The 18,937-nt window shown below is 38.6% G+C and overlaps 1 protein-coding gene across 1 annotated transcript in view; it reads left to right on the forward strand.

The window, feature by feature from the left end:
* Nucleotides 1-2,486: 2,486 nt before the first annotated feature.
* LOC148223913 (uncharacterized) overlaps nt 2,487-18,937 on the forward strand; it is a 48,811-nt gene continuing 32,360 nt past the window's right edge. Inside the window, exon 1 of the mRNA XM_088164402.1 lies at nt 2,487-3,016. Within this exon, the coding sequence (XP_088020528.1) occupies nt 2,487-3,016 (530 nt within the window). The remainder of the gene's footprint in view (nt 3,017-18,937) is intronic.

Here is an 18,937-nt window from a genome sequence, read left to right on the forward strand (position 1 = left end):
CACTCTTTTTTTTTTCCTTTTCTGAATCTTCTCCAATACTTTGTTTGTAAAGTATAGACTTGAGAACTGAACATATCATTCAGTAGCCTCATCCACATCAAAGAGAAGACAGATATTAACAAGAAACTAAAAATTCCAGCATTAAACATTATTGTCTTGACATTGTTCCTTAAGCTCATATATAGATTCTCAGAGGAAAAATTCACCATGAAAAAAACAGTTTGACATTCTCCTTATGATATTTATTTTGTAAAGCCTCTCCATAGGTCTCAGTTCTCTCAGCACAACCTTCCCATTCTGCTGTTCTCCACAAAATGGTTTCCAACCGTTCAGGTTGTCAATGACATCCCCAAGATGTAGGGTTGCTTTGAAAAACATATGTTCTTTTTTATTTCTTTCATTCTTTCTCTGTGCTTTCCAGAAAAAGTTCGCCTTTGGGAAGGAGCTTAGCAGAGCTTAAGTGAAAAGACTGATGAAAAATCAGTCTTAAAAATTTTATTTCTCTTAATTACTGTAAAGTAGATGCTTGCTCTCCCTGATTTGAATCAAATGGACCCAAGTGAAATGCTTTGTGAGTTGACCCTCTTGAACAAGAAGCTATGAAACTAGGAAGGCAGATGGAAAAGGTAACACTGTGAGTGGACAGTGAGAGGCAGATCATCAAGAGTAATTTATTCCTGCTAGGCTTGGAATGCCAGCAAGAAAGGAGATACCTCAGCAGAACCTCACTCATTTCACCTGGTCAGAGGCAGCCTAGATGTTTCCCAGTAAAGAGGACACATCACACCTACTCAGGATGTTTGGAACAGGAGAGTGGGCCAGGCCCACTCAGTATGAGTTGGCACAGGGAGTATGCAAGTGTGAGGACAGTCAGCAAACAAGGATCTGAGGCGTTTGGCAAAGCCGCCACAAAGCCTGGCCATCTCTGAGCCAACGCAAACTGTGCTTTCCCACCTTTACCAAAGAGCACTCACAGATTCCTATGAGAGCAGCAACACTGACTCAGAGGCCGTGTCTGTTCTGGTGGCCAAGGTTTCTGACACTGGGGCTCTGCGAGGTCAGGCAGACACACACACCAGGCTATGCATGGTGAGCATCAGCCACTATGTCTTGGCCAAGTGCTGTCTTCAGCCGCTGGCTTGGTTCAATGAAGCAGTTAGGAGTGTCCTGAGGGGAAGATCACAGCCTTTGAGGAATCGAACTATCTTAATAAGCAGACAATAATACTCTCATTCTTACCTATTAATTATATTTTACTAGAAATAAAGCTTGGATTATTTCTGAGAGAGATATTTTTTTCCTACTTGCATCTATTTTAATAGTAAACGCAACACAAAAATAGTCTGTGCAATATCCAATATTGCTTTACCCCTACAACCTGTGAAAAAAATGAAGATGGCATTAATATGCTGCCTTTCCAGATGCAGACTGCAGTTACTGAGGATCTTTTAATTATCCTTAATTACACTAACAACAGAAAAAAATATATATTAAAAGCCTCGGTAAGACCGAAAACCACACTCGACTCAAGCACTCCTCAGTGTGTTGGTTTTAGGTTAATTTTTAAAGGTAGAGTTTTTCCTTTCATCTATTCCACATTATCTTTGTAGTTTTGGACTTTTCATATGAATGTTAAGCTAACAGCAAACAGCTCACATATAACGTCTGTATAACATCCTTGAATTTAGTTTGGTGGCACTTTATTCTTAAGTGGGTGTTTGTGAGCAAAGATAGTAAGGATAAAATATCTCTTGATTTCTTCTACTCATAGGAGAAACAGCTTGTAGCCATTCCCTGAAATATATGGAAAAATAACAGAAACCTCCTGCAGGCCGAATCTTCCTGTGTGAAAGTCATTGTATGAAGCAAAAGTCATACAGTAACAAAACTGAGATCAATTCAGGGAATTAAATACCAACAACCACAGAGGTGTTTGTACAAAAAGCAAAACACACACATCCACAGCTCAGGCATTCTGAGTCTTTAGACTCAGTTTCCTCATCCACTGATATGAATATCCAGTATTGAAGACCTCTGGTCCCATGTGTCCCTCGCACTTTTCAGAGCCACCCTGCGCACTATCCATGGTGAGTGAAGCTCCAGAGCCGGTCACGAGCTCACACATCCCCGCTCCAGCCCGGGCCCCGTCCCTTGGGAGTTGCTCCTGTCCCCGGTCCCGTGGCTGTGCAGCTCTCCTGTGTGTTCTCTCTCCCCTTGGCTCTCTCTGAGGGAGCCTCCCTGGTCCTCTGCCTTTTCTACAGCCCGGCAAAGGGATTTTCATGCTTCCAAACTGTCTAACAATTATTGCTTTACAATTATTATTGTAAAGTATAGTGACCTCTGTGTCACTTCTTTTAACTCTTGTTGTAAGTCACTGTGAAATTCATTCTGCCAAAGCCCCAGAAGCCTTTCTCCCTTCTCTCCCTCTCTCCCTGTCTCTGAGGCTCTGAACCTCACACGCCGCGACCCGGTGCTAAGATTGGGTTATGCAGAAGCCTCGCTCACCCTGCATCAAACTGAAACCATTTTCGGCTTGTTCAGTCATTGAGAAGAACCCCCCTGCCCTCGTTAGCTCTGTGAACAGAGATTTAAAAGCAGTGTGGGGCGGCTCCCGGCCCCGGCCGGCCTTGGAGGGGCTCCCGGCGCCGGCCGGCCCTGGAGGCCCTTCCGCCGTGCTATCAATAGATGGCAGCAAGGAGCTCCTGCTCTGCCGAAAGGAGCCCGGAAAGGCTCTGCCCTCGCCGAGCCGGGAAAGGTTCCCGACGGGAAGCCGGGACGAGCTTCCCAACAGAGCGCACACACCAGGAATCTGCAGCCTCGGCTCGCCAGGGAACGGCTCGGGTACACTCGCGATAAAGCAGCGCTATGGAGTGGCCCTTCAGAAAAATGTCCCGACGTGTTTGCAGTGCATTGGCAGCTGGTCAATAACAGGAACTGGAGTACAGTTTACCCTTGAGCTTGCTTGGATCTTTACTGGTGTGGGTGGAAGTCCTAAAATCGACGAGAGTCAAATCAGGTCAGGATGCCATTTGCACTAAATTAAACCACAATTTTTGACTCGAAAGGGTTGAAACTTTGGTACAGCCCACTACACGATTTGACCAGTTTGTGTGTTTAGAACAAAGTTACAACTTACATTACATGAAAATTGGAATGTGCATTAAAAATAACTTTTCCCTAGCAAAGATGAGTCTTGCAGGAATGTCTCAAAACTACTGCTTGCTCCCTCTTTTCACTCAATGTGACTCTTTTTTTGTCAAAATTTTAACTTCCTGTTCTGCCACTTCATCTATTCAAAATAATACTTTTTCCATTTGCAGAATGTCTCTTTAATCCCAAAGAACTTTTCCTCACACCTCACACTCTACCCTCCCCACACCACGTGCCATTCCTTAACATCCCTTTTTCCTGTCTGTCCCTCCCTCTTGTCATTTCTCATGCTCTTAGAGTGAAAACCTTTACATTAAAACATCTCTTTGCTGTCCCACGTGTTGCAAATTCACTGAGTTGGACAGATTATCTAAACTAAAATGATCTGGTGACCTCTAAAGGATGTGTGAAATGGGAATGAATATGACTGAGACTTGCTGCTGCCATACAAATGAAGACACGGTGTTGGGACTGCTTGGGAGACAGATTTTACTATGATATTTGATATATCTGCTCATAAACATAAAATTTTAAGCTGCAAAACTATTAAAGCAGAACATTAATAACTTTTTTTCACACAAAAGATGTTTCAATATAATATCCTGAACCGATAATATCCAATAAAAGAGGAAAATATGCCTTCTTTGAAGCATTCCGATTTAGAATCTTGAATTTCATTGTTCAATTTCAATATTAAAAGGACTCAGAACGTTGACTTCAAGATCTTTAATTTCCTGCACCATGCTATATATTTTTAGGAAGTAGTTTTGCAAAGAAAGAAAAATATTTTGCTATTATTTTCAGTAGCCAACCTATTATTTCTGCTTAAGGCTTCCCAAGTTCTGGACCAATTATCAGTTTCTTGCGCAAATATTGAGTGCGTTAAAGTGCAAAGTCTGCAGCATCATTTCTGGATGTCTATAATCAGTCCTAATGTCAGGAACAGGGATAGTGCCATTCACATTCACATCCAGTAGAGTTCTCAGTCTCCTGCATGTCTACAGCAGAAAGCACTAAGAGTGTCAATGGCTGTTAAAATTACATTAAATTCTGGTTTCTTATCAGCAGTGTCACAGTATGCTTGTTAGGTGGTATGGTAAGTTGAGCTGGAAAGAGATGGCTACACTTGTGGAGGGATCTTACATTTTCATTTTGTGGTCAAGGTTGGGGAATATATGTACTGGACAAGCTGGAAGTGTCTCAGCACATCACACAGCTCTCCCTGCAGGTTTAAGAACTCTTTTCTCTTGGTTTTTTTGGGGTTTTAGTTTTGTGGGGGGGTTTTTTGTTTGTTTTGTTTTTGTTTTTGTTTTTTTTGTGGGCTTTTTTGTTTGTTTACCTCTTTCTCCCTTCCATCAGAAGGTTTTGTTGTTTGGAATTCAAAAAGACACAGCTAGTTCACCATGGATTGAAGCCTTTATCATCCAACTGCTTTTGTGGCCTTCTGACTTCACTGGTCACAGTCTGTCTCAGAATCCTTTTGGGGATTATAAGCAAAATCATGTAGTTAACATCACTTTGTCTTTAAATTTTAGCTAAATGACATCAGGATCATTTTCTTGAAGCTTTTTTTTGTTACAGTATTTTATTCAATAGCCAAATATTCAGACTTACAACCGAAGTCTTTCCTTGTTTTTTACACTGGCAGAATAATAATCACGTATTCTTGCAGTCATCTTCAAGCATGTTTAGCTAAGCTTCAGGTTGGGGAGAACTTTCTGCCAAGATTAAAAGAGGCAAAGGAGAGTCATGAGCTTAAGTGGAAAAGATTTCCTCAGAAGGGTGAAAACCAACAGTTTTCCTGTGAAGTTCTGATAACAGGGAGATAGCCCAGGGCTGCAATCAGAGGTAAAAACCTTCCTGCTTGTTAATTTATTCTCCTTTTCTAAGCAACAGAGATCACTGCAGAAAGGTATGACTGAGGAGATATGGATTGTTGAAGATAATTTATGGCATGCAATTCTATTTCAACTTATCAAAAATGTGCAGAGGAGGGAAGTGACACCTACACTTGCAGCCAGAGGGTGGCCATAGATTTATTTCTGCTGCACTGGAAGCTGCATCCCCCTCTCCTGTCACGATTATTTGCACATCCAGTACCCAGTCAAAGTGCAGTCACATCCTTGCTGTGTGGCAGCATCAGTCATGGGACTGTGGTGTGGGGGAGCAGGCAGAACAGCTAGCTCCTCTATTCATCCTTGCAGGTCATGGATATTGCAGGATGCACATCTGGAACATGTTAAAAAGAAGTGTTGCTTTTCACACAGCAGGTATGTGATTGGTCACAGCAGAAAAAACTGCTGCAGAGAGCTGGAAAGGACCTGGGGGTGCTAGTTGATAGTGGCAAAGCAGGAGCCAGCATGTCCCAGTTAGGACAAGAAGGCCAGTGGCATCCTGGCCTGTATCAGCAATAGTGTGGCCACAGGACCAGAGCAGTGTGCTCAGCACTGATGAGGCCACACTGTGAATCCTATGTTCAATTCTGTGCCCCTGACTACAAGAAGGACATCGAGGTGCTGGAGCATGTCCAGAGAAGGGCAATGGAGCTGGTGAAGGGTTGGCTAGCCTGGAAAGAAAGGAGGCTCAGGAATGTTATCACTCTCTACAAGTGCTTGATAGGAGGTTGTGGCCAGATGGGAGCCAGTCTCTTCTCCCAAGTAAAAAGCAACAGAAAAGCAAGCAGCCTCAAGTTGTTCCAGGTGAGGTTTAGACTAACTTTTAGGGAAAATTCCTTCCCAAAATGTTGTCAAGATTGGAACAGGCTGGCCAAGGAAGAAGTTGCCACCATGCCTCGAGGTATTTAAAAGACACATAGATGTGACACTCAGGGACATAGTTTTGTGGTGGACTTCACAACGTTTGATTTACAGTTGGACTAGGTGATCTTGAAGGTTTTTTCCAACCATAGCAATTCCGCAATTCTGTGAAATGAGAGCAGCTTCTGATTGACACCACAGTATTTTGGCTCTGTGACCCCTTCCCAGACAAAAAGATAGGAGACAAATGCACACAGGCAATGGCAACAGAATCACACTGTAGAAGGCAGGAATTTTGCTATAAAGTACATCTGGGACATGGACCACATCTCAACAAATACTGCTTTGATGAGGAAAAACTGAAAATTATCTATCATTCTTAACAGGTTATATAACTAAAGGAAAGCAGACTAATGGCAATGAATAACACAATGCACAGTCTTCACTGAAAGCTAATCCACTAAACAACACGCAGTCTATACCCTCCGGGAAAATATTTTCCATCATGGAGAATCTTTTCTACGAGAGAATGATGATCTAAGATGCCATTCTGCAAGCCAATAATAAGTTCTACTCTGTATTGCACACAATCAGGTATTGTTACATAGGTGAAAACCCTGTTTTGTTATGCTTTACAAATGGGCATCAGTGAACTAATTTTTTATTACTTAATCAAGGTAGCAATTAAATTTCATTACCTAAAAAATTCCCATCATACATTGATCTTGAAGTAAACGATTAATATTTTAGACGTTTGTATTAATCAGATCTCATACCACACAGACCAATTTCAGTATTCCCCTGGCAATGCTTCGGGAAACTGCATCTCACCTCAGGGTATTTAAGACAAGAATTGTATCAGATTCCCACTGCTTGTTTTATCTCCTTGCAGCTCTTTGCAGTCTTGTAGTCATACACAAGACAATTTAAGGGGAGACTGCTGTAAGTGGAAGGGATGACCCTTCCCTGTGCCATTTTTACAAGGCTTATACCCATCTCTTCATCTCCTTTCACCAGCAGAACAGTGAACACTGTGACCAGGAATCAATTGGAGGGTAAACACCAGCACCTGCCACCTTCCATTGCTGCACCCATGTTTAAGGTATTGTAGCCTCCTCACTAATTTACTGTGGGTCAGGCTGGTGGTGCTTTCTGGTCTCTTTCTCTTATTTTGCTACCACAACCATCTTTTTTCTGCAGAGATTTCAAAGCTTTTAGAAAGAGGAGATTATACGTCTGAATAATATTCTGTGATCTTATTTTCAATAAGTATTGTGCCCTATCCTTATTATCTAGGGGGGGTTTTACCTTTTTAATTTTTTTTTTATTTAGAACCACTGAGTTGTTGGATCATGGCCAGCTTTTTCAATTCTTTAACCAGCCTTTTCAATGGAAAGCGGGTAGCTTAAATTGTTAATCTAGGTCCTACTCTTTACTCTTGTTTGTTTGTTTGAAAAGAATGGGATTAGACCTTACAGCAGGTTGTGTGACATACTTCATTTTTCATCAGTTTCTTGTCTGGACAAGGCATGGAGAGATAAATTTGCAGAGTGGTACACACTGGGCAGCTATAAGACCCTTTGTAAGTCATCAAGCTTCACTCAGTGCTCTTTTCAGAGTTCCAAATAGCAAGAGCATCACAGTGTCAGAAAAAGAAGAATGCAATTGGTGGCAACAGACAGAAGCTGCCTTCTCAGAAACATGGCAAAGGTGGTAGGAGAGAATTGAATTAGCCCTCAAAAAAAAAAAAAAAAAGTGGAAATAAGTTGTGTTACTGTACTTGGGAAAGGAAGAAACCAGGAAGCAGGCAAGGAAAACACCCTTTGGATCCTTTGGAAGAATGTGTGCTTTATAACATTCTCTGAAGTAGCATGGAAAGGATGTATTCACCAGTTCCAAACAACCATGTGACAGTTCTTGAAGAAAACAACTTAAGCATGCATAGTAAAAGGAAAGATGAGAATTTAGATGCCAAGGTGACAGTTATCTTTCGCTTTATGGAGTTCTCTTGACACTGTATAGAAATACATTAGCTACCCTGCTTATTATTCTAATACCTAAATTTCTCCATTCAGTTTAGTATTGATAGTGAGACCTGCGGTATTTCTTATTCTGAAGGCCGTGAGATATTTCCAAGATGCAGTATTTCATTGTTAGTTTTTGTATCCTTTAAAGAGAAGTGTGTGGTGTCAATCCTATTACCATTTTCTCATTGTGTGCACAGTCAAGGTAAATGTAGTAGTTTTAAACTTATTTTCCCTATAACTTTGCTCAAAATCTCAAAATGCTAAGTCTTATCACTTTTTCTTTATTTCTTTGTCTTAGAATAAGGGCAAATGTAAAACTGCACAATTGACCCACATAAGGTTTTTCAAGGACCAAGATAACAATTACCCTTGCTTGTTTGGGGCTTGTTATGGGCCCACACAAAATTAATCTGCAAAAATAAAAGACGTAGGAAGAGAGAAAGAGAGAGAGAGAGAGAAGAAAGAAAGAAAGAAAGAAAGAAAGAAAGAAAGAAAGAAAGAAAGAAAGAAAGAAAGAAAGAAAGAAAGAAAGAAAGAAAGAAAGAAAGAAAGAAAGAAAGAAAGAAAGAAAGAAAGAAAGAAAGAAAGAAAGAAAGAAAGAAAGAAAGAAAGAAAGAAAGAAAGAAAGAAAGAAAGAAAGAAAGAAAGAAAGAAAGAAAGAAAGAAAGAAAGAAAGAAAGAAAGAAAGAAAGAAAGAAAGAAAGAAAGAAAGAAAGAAAGAAAGAAAGAAAGAAAGAAAAGAAAGCTCAGTGACTTCAAGTTACCCCCTCCTTGTCTGGAAACCATAGAAACCAAACCGAAAGTACAGCCAAGAAGTTCGTCATTTGGCTATCTCTGGCTGATCTCCATGGAAACATTTCACTTTTTGTTGAAAGGAAAGATTTTCAAATCAGACAAATGGCCACAGTCTGACAGGTTATGACATCTTTGGGAAGAATTAAAAGAACAAAAACAATGACAAGTGTTTCTGCTTTACATATTTGTATTACACTTCTATTTTACGCCATTCATGCCTATTTTATTTAATTACAATTACAGCCCTTCTTTCAGAGTTTTCTTAGCAAATCAGACATTACATATGGGGAAAAAAGTAATACCCTGCCAACAAACCGGGGTCTATTCACTCTAGTATCCGATTTAGATGTTATTTGCTGTAAACTATATAGCTCACCCAAAGCAATTTTTGCGTGCCTTGCCTGGAAGACTGAATAGAGGTGTTGAATGTGTCATAACAACTAAAACTGAGAGTTAAGAAAATGTTCAGCACTAGCAAGTCATACCTCTCAGAGTTATTCTTTCAGGAACCCTACAAAGCCAGGAAGGTATTTCTTCCCGTTTCCCACCCCCCTTACATTTTGAATTACAATTAAAATAAGCACTAGATGATCACAGAAAAAAAAAAACTACAGATGAAACAAATATGAAAGGCACTTGCATAGGACTAAAGGCTTTTATTGATCCCATGTAAGTCTTTGGGTGCTTAGAGTTCATGTCTGTGAGAGTGCTTTTGTCAGAGGTGAAAGGTGGAGTAACCTGAGGATCTTACAGAGGCTTCAGAGTATGGTCAGTACCCAGCTGCTCAGCCACATCAGCTGCAAGGCTGCTCAGGGCACAACAGAAAAAGAAGGCTTTGGAAGACTCCTCCTTTACAACTGCATTTAGTTGTATGTAGGTACCATCTACGCTGTGTGTACCAGCTACACTGCTGTGTCCAAGCAGTAGATATAACTCTGCTGAACTATGAATTCTGCACTGAAAATTAAAAGGTCTTGTTACAAAGTGGTCTGAGGTACTAAAGGCTAATTGATTTGTCCTTAGGCAGTTCCAAGTTACTGCTGCAACCATTCTACTCCTCTAAATTTTTATTTGCTTCTTTTACTGGTAGTACATATGGCATAGGTGAAAAGAGGGTAATTTTTTCTGCTAACTTAAATACACACAGAAGCTCTCCTACCAGAAAACTCTTAGGGCAACAAAGGAAAAATACTGATCCCATCTTAACTTAAACAGAAAAAAGAAAAGAATCTACAGCCACCCTAACGCTATTAAAGAATGATTCTGTTTATCACTTTGTACGGCTCTACAAACTACAATGCATATAGGATATGACTTACAGTCTTAGAAAAGCCTCTAGATTTCTCTGATTCATCATGCAATGAATACTATTTCCAACATCAGCATTATTGCATTATGACTTAGCTAATACCTCATGGTGGCAGTTTATTACACTGCTCCTATCAGTGGCCTACCTGCTAAGAAATAGTGGCAACAGAAATTAATGTAACAGAAATATTACCAGCAATGAGGAGACATCATCTGACTTCAGCTGCACACAAACTGTCACTGAACAAAAGAGAAAATATGCTGATGCTTCCTAAAATTTGAAAGACTATCAAAAAGACTGCAATGAATTATAGAGACAGAAGTAAACAGAGCAGGAAACTCAAGGAAGTAATGAAAGAACGTTCACAAAGAGAAAGTGACAGGCAAAATATGGCTCTGCTGAAAGTTTTATCAAACAGTCAAAGTAAAATAATAGTCCAGAGAAAAGAGCAAGAAAAAAAGGTCACATCTACTCAGTTAGGAGGTACTTGACTAACATACAGATGAAGATTTGTATGAAAAAGATGACAGAGTTTGGTCCAGAATATTCAAATCTGCTTAAGAAATATTCTAAATATTTTGACCACATCTGGCTTCAACAGTTAGGCTCTACAAGATTAGTCGGAAGATGCTCTTTTTATTAAAACCCCTCTAATACCAGAATATAATAAAACAGTTGTGCAGGAGCAAACTGTACAGGATTTAGGTTAGGTTTGCTCAATGATCTTAAAGCTCTTTTCTAACCTAAATGATTTTATGATAAAGGTGGTTAACAGTGGTGTAGTTATTGTTTTCTCTGCTCATAATTGAGGTATGGATATGTCAGTTCTGTAGAGTACTTGATCTGTAAACATATGGGAAGGCAGGGTGTGTGTTTTAAGCCAACAGGTATAACAGACTGACATTGTCCAGCTTGATTCCACTGAACTTTGGGTGACTTTTTAAATCAATTCTTGAAATTCAAAATCAATCTCAATCAATTTTTGAAATTATTGTTTTTTGGGGAAAAAAAGTATTTTCTGTTTGTGCTTAGATGGGATTAGCTGCCCAAACACAAGAAGAAAGTCTATTGACCTAATAATTACTTAAGTACCCAACAACATCAGTCTAAAAGCTCTCTTTTTGTCTTGATGCATATGTAGAAAAAATGGGCTGTAGGAAAGGCATCCAGCTTGTTCTGTTCAGCACTGCTGCTTTCCACAGAGTATCAGTTTCAAGAAATCCATGGATCAGCTGGAGAGAACCTAGAGGAAGACAAGAAAATAATTGGAGGGCTACAAAATATCCTATAGGGAATGATTGAATGAATAGCAGCTACTTAGTTTGGAGAGAAGAAAGCTAGAGGGAGACTGAGCATCCTTCTGATATGCAAAATCTTCTTGTAAGGAGAATAGATCAGTCTGTTTCTGTGTCCATTGCAGGAAGGTCAAATAACAACAGATGTACTGCACCTGGGGGAATTTTGTCTAGAGATCAAGAGAGATTTCTAACTTTAAGCATTGTGATAGTTTTCCTAAGATAGTTTTCCTAGAAACAGAGAAATCTCCATCACTAGCAGTTTTTGAGACCACATCACACAAACATCTGTCAGAAACTATTTATACATAATTGCTACTGCTTGGGCCAGAAGAACTGGATACATCAGAGAGCCACAGGCCCCCTCGATGGCAACTGAGGCACAGGGCAAACTCCATTCCCTTCTTTAACCTGGAAAGCCAGAGAGGAACTCATCACTTAGTTGTAAAGCACTAGCCAAGTTGTTTCAGCTGTGCCAGACTGGACAGCCTCCCCAGGTCCTTAGACCTTGTTTCCTATAAGTTACTTTTTTTGTAGGAAGAACAAAGGGTATAAGAGCATCTCCCCACTCCTCCTCTGCCAGGCCTTTCCCTCCAGTGGGACAGGAGCCTGCACAAGCTCCCAGGACACTTCAATCCTTGAAGGCAGCTTATCTTCCTTCAGCAGTAAAAAGCCAGGCAGTAGTGACATAGGTTAACCAATAATTACTGTAAGTCTGGATAAAGCACCCTTCAAATGTGCATCACTACAGGGTAATTTTAGACTAGAATTCCCTGGGTTTCTATATTTAATAATTACACTTCTATTGTTCTTGCCTCAATTGAAACTATTTTGTGGCTACGAAGACCACCCTCGCATGAATAGCTTCTTCTTTGCTTTCACATAAAAATATGAAATTTTCCCCTTGACTTTTCTTGCTGCAGCTTGTAATAGAACTGCATCTGGAAACACTGTACCATATTCTTACACTACTTTTACAGCAGGAACTGCTAAGTACTTTGGCTTGCTTACAAATTCCTCAATTCACTGAGATATAATTGTGCTGTGATTCATGCCTTTGCTAAATCTGTGCAAGTTGTGGGCATGATTATTAACATCACATTAAACCCTAGAACTAAAGAGATTAGCAAACAGATTTTTTTTTCCTGGACATTGGCACTTAGGAGATAAATTACACTGTCAAAATGTTTAAGGAAAACAAAGCACAATTATGACAGAAATGGTTTTATTTTATAGATTGCTCTGTTTTGAAAGAGTTCAGCAATTGTTATATGGCAAAATGTAGCACAATTGGAGCATTTGTTTATCCATGGAACAGCACAAGTACAGCATAAAATAACCGTAAGTGTCGATTCAGGAACCCTTGGTATTATTCCTTAATTTCAATAGAATTTCACACTCAGAATGTAATAAGTCTCTGTAGTGACATACAGTAGCATAAGTAGGCCACTGCATGTCACCTTGTAATTGCTGTGAAGACTATAGTATCTTTTTGAACTGCAACCATTGGGCTACAAATGGCCTCATTGATTTAATCTCAAGTTTAAGTTTTGCTCAGTTTCAAATTTAAAGTATTGACTTTTCTTATGAGTTTTTCTGCTGACTGATATCTCTTCCCAGCATAGGTATGCATCAGCTATGATCAAATGATCATTCAAAACACTACATTAAAAATCATGATCTCTTACTTTTCATTTCTGGGCAGATTTTTAGGTTTTTTTTCCACATCCTCTAAATGTTTCACTCGGCAGTTTTGTTTTTTTTATAGGATACTGCTCATTTGCCAATGAGACAAGGGGTAAAGTAGAAAACTGTCAGCCAGGGTAGAGGGGTGAAGGGTGAACTAAATCAGTAACAATACATGCCATTGACTTTACAAAACTCTAAAGTGTGTTAAAGAGTAATAGGAATTATACTGTGGCTGCCCAATATTGTCTCTGCAGCTTCTCAGGAATTTCTCATATAAGTTTGCAGAGGAATTTCAGTGGAGAAGGGAAGTCTGGCAAGAAATAAAAGCTTTAACATTTTTAATGCAAATTTGTTGATGAAGATCTCTTTCCAGGCCACTTCATGGTGGCAGACATAACCTTCTTCAATAGTTTTAAGATTTTTTTTTTCCACATCCTTTCTCAGCAAGATCGTGGCAGAGAGCTGTGCTTAAGAAATCGTGGTTAGGGAAAACATTATGCTATATGCATCATCCATCACTAGGAATCTCTGTTAGTGTGATGATCCAAGTAATCTAAGATAAACATGAAGATTCTGATGCATTTATCATCATTTTTTTGTCACACGTATAAAACAAATAGATGAATAAAAAATATTAATCTCTAAATCCATTAAGGAAATTTGCCTTATTAATAGAGCACTGAGGTTTATAATAAATGCTATGTTGCTCTTACCCCTTTTACAAGTAAATCCTATTACTTGCAAAATAAATAATTAAAAACACATCAGTGCCTTTAGTCACTAATCACTCATATCTAAGAGCTTTCTCGTGGCAATTGATTGTCTTGGTAATTACACACTAGAATATTTTCAAATAAATTGTACTTAAATGCTTTTGGCAAAGAACAAGGGAGATGAAAATATTTTTCTGTTGTTTCTTTCAGAAAATTGTAACATCAAGACCACACAGATTTTCTTTGGTGTCTGATAATAGGAACAGATCAAGGCTCATTCCTAATAAGGTCAAATATTGCATTCAGATGTTTAGCATACACACACACACACACACATAAAAGAGACACTTGCAGAGATTTTGGAGCTACCTTGTGCAGGAATACAATTTACTTGAGAGAAGCTCTGACATAAGAGGACTAGCTCAGCACACCACACCAGGAATAGCAAGAGAAGTCTGGAGATGGGAGCTTGCTTTCTGAGTGCCCAGCCTGAGCAGCTGGATATCATGGATGGGAGGAGGGAACCATGCCCACCGTGGTCCTTAGGCTTGGGGCAGGTCCTGGGGCTCAGGCCTGGCCAGCCCAGAGCAGGAGGCACAGGGACTGGCATTAAGCAGTTGTTGTCGTTGTTAAGGATGCAGGACACGGCACCACAATTAGGCTGCTGACACAGCAAGCCTAAAAAACATCCCGGTGGTTTTTTCAGTCAGAGCTCACTGCTGAAGCATCTTTGCTTTCACAAAGTCTGAATGAACATTCACTCATCTCTCTAGCTCACTGCTGGTAATACCAACAAGCCTAAGGTTCAGAGCTGTATTATTCGACATATTACTGAGATTAATTTCATCATATAGCCTTGGTATAATTCAAGCACACCACCTAACAATCAAACTAAGAATTACTAGGACTATAATTGGTTGATTAGCTTTCATAAGACTTCAAAAACACAGGCATAAGCAAAATTTTCAACTTGGATAGTCTGCAGTCATCAAAAAGCCTGCTGTATTAAGAGAGGAACAGCTCCCAGCTTAAATTTGTTTCTTAAGTTAAAACGTATTAAGTAAAGATTCAAAGCAATGCACAGTCCTAATCTGCACAATCACTAGCTGGTCAGATTGCAACAGAAGAATCAAAAGCTACTTGGCAGCAGGTAAAGTCCAAAGTCATTAGCAGTTAAAGATTATTTTGTTTTGATCGGAGACAGATAAGGATAATTACTAACTATCCTTTCTTTTCCCCTAGTCAGTTTGCACATCCCAAGCCTCAACCTTGTTCATAATGATAATGGCTGTTAAGCTTTGCAACTATAAACAGACAGAAGACAGATTTTCATGACTCTTTTATTCTAAAAATATTAATGTCAAAGAGTAGATGACACAACAGATAACAAGCAATTTCTTGGTTCGTTTATCACAATTTTCTTGTTAGCTACAGGGCTCTTTTTAATTACAACTCAAGCATTGGTTCAGCTACTTACTTTCTTGCTTCTGACAAATTCATAATTGTTAGTGTCCTCCCTGATCCGATGCAATCATTAGCAAAAGAGTGCAGCACTGAATCTGACATCGTCATCTAATATCTACCCAAAGATACACCAAGAGAAAGATTTATCGATGTGTTTCTTTTTTAAAAATATAATGACCGTAGAGACTGACTAATTAGTTTTCTGAGAGGGTAGCTCATTAAGCTGTTTTTAACAAATACACATTTCTCAAGTCCTATGATTGTTGCAGTACTAGACAATATCCATATGCAAAAGAGAAAATTAGTGATGCTGTCAAGACAATCTTTTTAAGGCAATCTCAGCCTGTTGCTTGTAGAAGGAAGTGGAATACAGAACATGACAAAACAAGAACTGCAAGTACCATTTAACCACTGTTTTTTAGTGTTGCTGGGTTTTAGAATTTTGGTAGGGCTTTTACTTTCCTCAAGTAAATAACAGTAAAACTCTGAACCACTAATATATTGATTTCTCTTCTCCTGGAAATAATCTCCAGTCCTGCAATGGCTCACTGTATGGACCATGCTTTAAATCAGATAAGAATAAGTCATTTGCTACTCTGACAAATACAAATGAAGGCCATATGAGTGCATGGTATGATGCATGTTTAAGAGCTATGGAAACAGAAATCTATTGAGAGGAGCTGTTTCCATTAGGTGTGGATGCAGCAGTAGTAGTCTAGTCATAGACATCAATTGTAGGTCAAATTTGCACCTGTGGATTATGAGAAACAAAGCTGTGCTTCATCACTGACAACACTTACTTGAAAAGTCTAAAAGTTACAACTATGATTATGAAGTTGTGATTGGGAAGTATTATGTCCCTCTATTATCACTTTATATGGGGGAATTACTAAGAATGTAAGTGAATTAATTGAATAAATTTAACCTGTAGTATGGTGCCATTATATATAGAAAAATTGTGACCGTTTTAGCATGGCTCAGGGGAATTAAATAGGATTGGTATGCCTGTATTTCCATAGAAAAAGAGGATCCTGAGCCAGCTGTAAACAAAGGAATTAAAAAAACTTAGTGTGAATGCGATCCATGTTTCTTATAATATGCCATTATAGTGTATGCAAATGTAGGAGACTATAGCACTCCCAGGTATCCAAGGGACCTCCTGGTTTTCTTTAAGCCATACATTTGCACATTAAAAGCATCAGATAATTTAAAGTAGATGTTTATACGAAAGTCCACTAAAATATGTTTAATGTTTATCAATGTTTAACAAGTTCACTGATCCCTCCATATAAGTTCTTAAACAAGTTGGGATTTCTTTTTACTATTTAATCATTTAATTTGTAAAATTATTTAATTTTCATACACACATATATTATTTTTTGCAAACTATAACTATTGTACTACTCATTGCTGTTAAAAAAGTTCACTGTTACACGCCTTAAAGCATAAGCTGATTTTGTGTTACTGATATTGCCAGGAACCCCACCTGAAAAAATTATATTTGGAAGCATTTTAGAAAGCAGGACTTGACTTTACTAGAACCTTAGAATATTTGATGCTCAAATGTCTCCATTACCTAGTTTATAAACATCTTAAACAGAGCATGGTAGTGCTAATGTTAAGATGTAATGTTACTGTGCACTGTCATTAATCCATTACTATCTGAAAGGCTACAATGATTTATGTAGAACTGTTGAGTGATTTTTTTATTCTTATTTAATATTATTAAATTTGCTTTAAAATTTAAAAAAGAGACCTTCTAGGTTTTCTTCTTCCCATCATGATTATTTTCTATTGATACATCTCTTACAGCACGAAAATTTTAATGTTAGTAAAGCTAATCTGGGACATACAGGAATGTTGCCTTTCATAATATATTTTATGTAGTTTTTTATCATCTTCCAGTTGTTCACTCAGTCAATTTATAGTTGCCCTGTTACGTGATATTTTACTATTCTTCCATTTTGTCTGGTTCCTTGTATTTTAACATATCTGAACCTCCATAGGATGTGTTTTCTGTGTTCATTATTATTTGGATATTTTTCTACAAATCTTTTTTCATTTTCTTTCTGTGGAGGAGAAGAGAACATTTTTGAAAGTCTTTCGTTCTTACTTCAAAACTAACTAGATTGTTACAGAAATAATTAAACATTTTATATCATGGAGCAAAACATTATATGCTTTAGGTCATACCATACCAAATTAACTTTAAAAATAAATTGCAAGTAAAGCTAGAGAAGGACCTGTGGCCTAAAATTATTTTTCAGTTTTTTAGCGTGTGAAATGATGCAAATCTTTTCATACAGAAATTATCACAGAAACATATGCCTGAAGCCAACTCAGATTCAAGACAAACAGGACATTAAAGTAGAACCAAAATAATAAAATGTTCATGCTCTTGGCGAATAATGATTCCTTCTCTTTTGTTTCATTATGTTTGAGTTTACTGACTTAATTCTGAGTCAAGCCCTTTGATGAACATGAGCAGTTGACCATCACAGCACACACAAGCTCAGCAGGGTTTTGTAAGTACAGGCCCAGTGTGTTGCCTCTCAAATTAGGACTTTACACACCATGGTTCAAAAAGGCTGGTGCAAATAATGAAATGGCAGACCCTGATTTCCCTTTTGGCGTTTCTCCCACCATGGATTTAAACTCCTCTTTTTTCTTTTAGCTTGGGTGCCTTGTGCACCTATGCAGTTTACTGACTTGGCCCAAAAGGTGTATTTATGACAAAAATATGTAAAATATATATAAATATTTTTTCAGAGTATATGCAGGTAAACAGTACATGTGCTTCTGCTTTAGTTAGGGCAACATTTACTGCTACCCAGTGAGGAATGGTGCATCTGTGAATTTTGCTGTATATCAAGTTTTCTGTCATTACTGTAGGCTCATGGCCTGCAGCCTCAGTAGTTACACTACTAAAATTCAAGAGCATCTTTCAATAAACCTCTGCCACCTTTTCAGTACCACACGTGAAACTCCTTCATTTTATTTTCTGCTCTAAAATAGGCTCATGCCAGTTCTGAGTCTTCATATTTTCTGGTTAAATTCAATTTTGTTCCATTTTAGCCTCTTTTGAGATGTGAATCTTTTTTGTTCTGCTAGTCTATTCTGATTTCATGCTGTGCAATCCATATTTTTCAAGGCTCCCTGTGACACTGCTTCATTGGTGCTAGCAGTTATTCGCTGTTATACCAATCTAGGCTGAACATTTCCATGACTTTAGGAAAAAAGTTATTAGAAAATTTGCTCTGGATAACACCTTTCCAAGAATTTACTAGTTTAATACAAAAAGCTGCACATGGAGAAAAAGTAATTTCTGAACAGGAAAACTCATGAAATCTATTTTCCTGTGTATGGAGAAAGAAACAGCCCATGTTTATCTGATTTGTATTGTACTGCATGATAAATGAACCAAAGAGAAGGTAGAAGTCTGGAGCTCAGAAGGCCCAGACTTTCTGTCAGAGAAAAAACTAAATCTCTCCCCTCTCACCAGCCATCCACAAAACTAGAACCAATTTCATGAGATCTCTACCCTTTTTTCATGTTTGGCTGTAAGTGTTGGGAGTGCTGAGAAGTTATGCCACCTTTTGGGAAGGGAAAGGAAAGAGCTGATCTGAAAGCATTGTGGAAATGCACAGCTCAGCACTTGGGTGTCTGACTTGTGGCTGGTGCTACCTCCCACTTAGCAAAGTGGCCACTGTGGTTGAGGTCACTTGCAGTTACGAAATGC

This window comes from Sturnus vulgaris, chromosome 4, assembly GCF_052056855.1.
Source record: "Sturnus vulgaris isolate bStuVul1 chromosome 4, bStuVul1.hap1, whole genome shotgun sequence".
NCBI lineage: Eukaryota > Metazoa > Chordata > Aves > Passeriformes > Sturnidae > Sturnus > Sturnus vulgaris.